This window comes from Octodon degus, unplaced genomic scaffold (assembly GCF_000260255.1).
Source record: "Octodon degus isolate 3935 unplaced genomic scaffold, OctDeg1.0 scaffold00004, whole genome shotgun sequence".
NCBI classification, from domain to species: domain Eukaryota; kingdom Metazoa; phylum Chordata; class Mammalia; order Rodentia; family Octodontidae; genus Octodon; species Octodon degus.
Window position 1 is genome coordinate 36,460,777 of NW_004524580.1, and position 5,035 is coordinate 36,465,811.

Here is a 5,035-nt window from a genome sequence, read left to right on the forward strand (position 1 = left end):
AGAAATCTTTGGCCAACTGAAGGACACAGAGATTTCTCTTGTGATTCATTCCACAGCTGGCATAGGGTGAGCACCTGGTCTTCTTGGGCAGCTGGGCCAGGGCCCAGGGGCCAGGACCTGAGCTGCCCTTGGTCTGAGGCTGTGGGGTGTCAGCTGGGGTCTCTGCCTTCTCTGAAGAAACAGGCAGATGAGGAGGAGGGGTGGCCAAGCTGCCCACCTGCTTCCCAAGTGGCCATGTTCAGGGTAACATCTTCTGGCACCATCACTGGCAGCCCTTCTGCTGGGCCTTCTGCCCGCCCATGGTCCCTGGGATGGGTGGTGGACGTTTCTGCAGTTCCCTTCAGTCCCTGCCATGGTCCACAGGCCCTGCACCCTCCAGGGCCCCTTTGTTTTCCTCTGGAGCAGATGGCCCCTCCCAGGCCAAACCACTTCTGTTTTTTTTTCAGCTGCAGTGCTGAGTCGGGATTTCCGTCCAAGCAGCTGTGTTCTGCTGAGTCATGCTGGCGGGGGGGGGGAGGAGCTGGATTTTTGCTGAGTCACAGTGGTGCCTGACTGGCCCGACAGGGTGAGAGGGCAGCTATCTGTTGGGGCTGGGAGCCAGGTTTCCCGACTGACCTGGCCTTTGTGCTTCCTGCTCTGTGTACGCTGTGGCTGGGCCCTGCACCCTGCCTCCATGACTTCCTGGCCTCATAGCTGTCCAGCTCCTCTGTGAACCCTTCCTGTCAGTGCCACCTTCCACACAGGCAATGTGTGTGAAGGTCCTGGGCCCTGGAGCCTTCAGGGGCCCTCGTGGCTAGCGCCAGGTGGAGTGCCTGAGCTTGACCCCCAGTGCGCCCCCCACAAACACACACGCCCACATGCACCTGCAGTGCATAAATCCAATGGGATGATAGGACAGTGTGTTCACCAGCTGGGAGCTCTGATTTGCAGCCCGCACACCCAGCTCCTGGACCTCCTGGAGGGATTGGGCAGGTGGACAGAAGGTGGGGTGGGCCTTGCTCTGCCAGCCTTAGCAGTGTGATGCAGGGGAGCTCCTTAACGTCTCGATCCGGTGCTAATGTGGAGCAAGGAGAGGAGGTACCAGCTGCACCCACTGCTCAGGGCCACTGTCAGGAGGCCGGGCCTCAGCGTGCCAGCAGCCTCATCTCCACAGCAGGAAGCCCTGTTAGCCAGCTGCCTGCAGGTGCCCTCTGGCTCTGGGTTGCCCACCTCCATGTATGCTGGGCAGAAAGCCCCTCCAGATAGGCCCGTGTCAGCTCAACAGACAAGAGGGGTCGGGTTGGCAGGAAGGCAGGTGTCCCCTCACTAGGCTGCTTTTGGGACTCAGAGGATCTTTATCTGAGTTCCAAAAGGCAGGCTGAGACAGGAGCGGTGTGCCCCTGGAGTGTGCTCATCAGTGCCAGGGTACTGTGCTTAGTCCCCTGGGTCCTGTTTCCCCGGTCAGAGGAAGCTGTGCGTGTGATCCTGGGGGGCCCTATCCCTGCTGGCCCTGCTGCAGGTACCTTTAACCTTTGCTCCAGAGCCAGCCCTTGTGTCTCTGCTCCCAAGCAGCTCCCTGTCCTGCGGAAGTTCTCGCACAGAGCACCTGTGAGGAGGACAGCATCCTGGGCCCTGCCCTCCCCCAAGCCTTGAATTCAGTCTCCTGTCTCGCAGGGGGTAGATGGAGGGTGAAGGCGAGGGCCCAGGCAAGAAAGTGCCGTGATGTGATGTGCCCTGACAGGGTGTCCAGTGTCCCAGCAGCAGGTCTGCCTCTAACCAGGAGCCAGAGCTAGGAGCATGTGCAGGACAGGGCGAGGATGTCCTCCCCAGCCTCAGTTTCCCCATCTGTTAGTGGGTGTGACCCAGGACAGACTTGGACTCCGTGGACTAAGAGGGTCTACAGCCTTTGTGGCTGCTACAAGCCGACCTCCCTGTGTACATGAGCGGGGCACTGGTGTAGCCCCCTCCTCAGACTCGGGGGAGGGACCCTGTCATCAGCGCTTGGGAACTTGAGGGTGCTGAGGATGCACCCCGCCCAGTGGCGGTGGCAGAGATTTCCTGCTGGGCTGGTGCTCGGATCATATGACCTCCCCTCTCCCCGCACGGCTGGCTGGGGCGGGCTGGTGTCGCAACGTCAGCAGGACGTGGCCTCCCTGGGGCAGGCACCACGTGACCCACTGGGCTTAAAAGGCAGCACCACGCTGAGCCCTGACACCAGCATCACAACTGCCGCCTCCAGCCTACCAAGGTGCCGAGCGCAGAGGAGCGCAGAGGAGCGCAGAGCCAGCCAGAGCCACCAATGGAGACGGAGAAGGAGGGCCCACAGCCCAGCAGGCAAGCTTGGGCGGGATGGGGACAGGGACAGAGGATGGGAACTGGCCTGGTGGTCATGGGCAGCTGGAGGCAGGGGAGGTGTCCCCTCCTGCTGCTCCTAGCCCAGTGACTAGGTGGGAACGTCTGTCCCAAGCTGGCTACTTCAGGACCAACTCCACCCCTCCCCGGATACCCGGGGCTTCCAGCCTGGGTAGATTCCTGGTGTTCCTTGGCTGTGTTGTCCCTTTTCTCAGACCCGGGCTCCACAGAGCCCAGGGCTGTTGGCCAGCAGGTGTTAGTGCCAGTCCGAACCTGGGTGCTTTCTCCCAAGAATGCCATCGTCCTGGAAAGATGTGTGTGGGGGGGGATATGACAGTATCAGCTGGAACAAAATACTCCCAGAAAGGGATTCTTCCTTCCCTCAGTGAAGCAGAATTCTGGGGGGCTTATTAATGGAATCCCTGTGACAACAGCATAACATGGGGGTCAGGAACTTTGTTTCTGAAGTTTCAAAGAAAGAAATGAGCTAGACATTGGGTGTAAATGCCAAATCAAAGATCCAGGCTTGGGTGGTACACCCGTATAAGCCCAGCACTGGGGAGGCTGAGGCAGGAGGATCGCCTGGGCTACAAAATGAGCTCAAGGCCAGCCTGAACTGCATAGGGAGACCCTCTCTCAAAAAGACACAAACATAAACCAACAGCAACAAAACCAAAATCAAAACTGGATATAGTGGTGCACCTCTATAAGCCCAACATGGTGGGAGCCTGAGGCAGAACAGCAAGACTGAGCCTAGCCCAGGAAACTTAGTGAGATGCAAAAAAAAAAAGAAAGAAAAAAGAAAAGGGCCGGAGCTACAGCTTAGGCAGAGGCCCTGGGTTCTATACCCAATTGGAAAGTGATTTCGTGCCGGTGAAGGGACCCCAGAGGTCAGCCCCCCTCCCTGAGTCTCTCTCCCCTTCCCTAGAAAGTTGGAGCTGTTTTTGCAAAGCCAGGTGTGGAACCCAGCACGACCCCTGAGTCTCACACCACCACCCAGGTCTGGAGACCTGATACTGTGGCGAGATGTTGGCCCTGTGCCCTGTCCTGTCACCCCGCTGACCCTGCCCTTCCACACAGGGTGCCCCAGGACCTGTCTGAGGCCATCAAGGAGGCCACCAAGGAGGTGCACACTCAGGCGGAGAACACTGAGTTCATGCGGAACTTTCAGAAGGGTCAAGTGACCCGGGAGGGCTTCAAGGTGGGTACCATGTTCGGTGCAGATGGTGCCAGCAGACTCAGACCAGAGGCCACGCGCAGCTACACACTGAGGCAAGGCCTTCTCTCTGGTGACTTGAGGGCTCAGAGGGCCCATCACTATCAGAAGTCACATGACCCCACAGGGAGAGGACAGACTCGAGTGAGCTGGGTCCTAGGCTTCCAGGCCTCCAGGGCAGCGTGGTGTGGCCAGCAGGGCCCCTGGTGGCTGTGGGGCAGAGCCTTCCACCCTGTACTCTTCCCTGCAGAGCCACTGGCCAGGTGCTGTCTGCGGGGGCAGCTATGAGCTTACTCCAGACAGCTGCGTGGCTGAGCCTGGTAGTGTCAGGGTCCTCCTGCACCCTACCCGGCCCTGACCCTGCTTCTGGCACCTGTGGGGTGGCCGGGCCACGGGCAGGGCCTCTTTGCTGCCCTCTCCAAACCCAAAGCCAGAACCTGGAACTGGGCAGCAGGTGGCCAGCCCTGTCCTGAACCGGCCTGGGGTCTCCCCCTTTGACCTGTGCCAGCCCTGGACAGAGGGTTCATCTCCCCTCCCATGGGCAGCTCCAAGGAATGGCTTGAGGGCTGGCCACCAAAAGCAGCAAGGGCAGTGACTTGCCCACAGCCCTCCCTGGGAGCCCATGTGCTGTGTCTGGGCCGGCTTCCAGCAGTCTGCCCTTGAGCCATGGGCCTTCCAGGAGCAGCTGAGTCCAGCTAACCCGGTGGCTTTGTCCTGCACACAGTGGCAAAGTGACTGTGTCGGAGTCCCTGAGCTGGCGGGCGGGCCTCACAGCGCCACGCCCTGCAGCTGGAGCCTCTGCTCTCTCCACGCTTCTCAGATGCACAGCCTCTTGGAGCATGGCGCTGCCTTTGTGAGAAATGGAGTTAGAAACCCTGAGCTGGTTTTTGCAGGAAAGAAATGAGGCCTCTGTGAGGCTGAGCTAGTGCAGGACTCAGTTTCCCTCTGAGATCTGGCTCTATGCATGGCATCCTAGGGCCAGGCGGGCGCTGCTGGCCACACCGGGGCAGAGTCTGACCTGTGCTGTCCCTGCAGCTGGTGATGGCTTCACTGTACCACATCTACGATGCGCTGGAGGAGGAGATTGAGCGCAGCAAGGACAGCCCAGCCTTCGCCCCTGTCTACTTCCCCGAGGAGCTGCACCGGCGTGCGGCTCTGGAACAGGACATGGCCTTCTGGTACGGGCCGCGCTGGCGCCTGGCCATTCCCTGTTCCCCTGCCACAAGTCGTTATGTGCAGCGGCTCCACGAGGTGGGGCGTGCGGAGCCCGAGCTCCTGGTGGCCCATGCCTACACTCGCTACCTGGGTGACCTGTCAGGTGGCCAAGTCCTCAAGAAGATTGCTCAGAAGGCCCTGGGGCTACCCGGCTCTGGGGAGGGCCTGGCCTTCTTCAGTTTCCCCAGCATCCCCAGCGCCACCACGTTCAAGCAGCTATACCGCGCCCGCATGAACTCCCTCGAGATGACGCCCGAGGTGCGGCACAGGGTG

The 5,035-nt window shown here is 60.3% G+C and overlaps 1 protein-coding gene across 1 annotated transcript in view; it reads left to right on the top strand.

Moving 5' to 3' along the window:
* The first annotated feature begins 2,171 nt into the window (after nucleotides 1-2,171).
* Hmox1 (heme oxygenase 1) overlaps nucleotides 2,172-5,035 on the top strand; it is a 29,797-nt gene continuing 26,933 nt past the window's right edge. Inside the window, exons 1-4 of the mRNA XM_023717394.1 lie at nucleotides 2,172-2,236; nucleotides 2,267-2,313; nucleotides 3,412-3,532; nucleotides 4,583-5,032. Coding sequence (XP_023573162.1) covers nucleotides 2,279-2,313; nucleotides 3,412-3,532; nucleotides 4,583-5,032 — 606 coding nt within the window. The 5' untranslated portion in view covers nucleotides 2,172-2,236; nucleotides 2,267-2,278. The remainder of the gene's footprint in view (nucleotides 2,237-2,266; nucleotides 2,314-3,411; nucleotides 3,533-4,582; nucleotides 5,033-5,035) is intronic.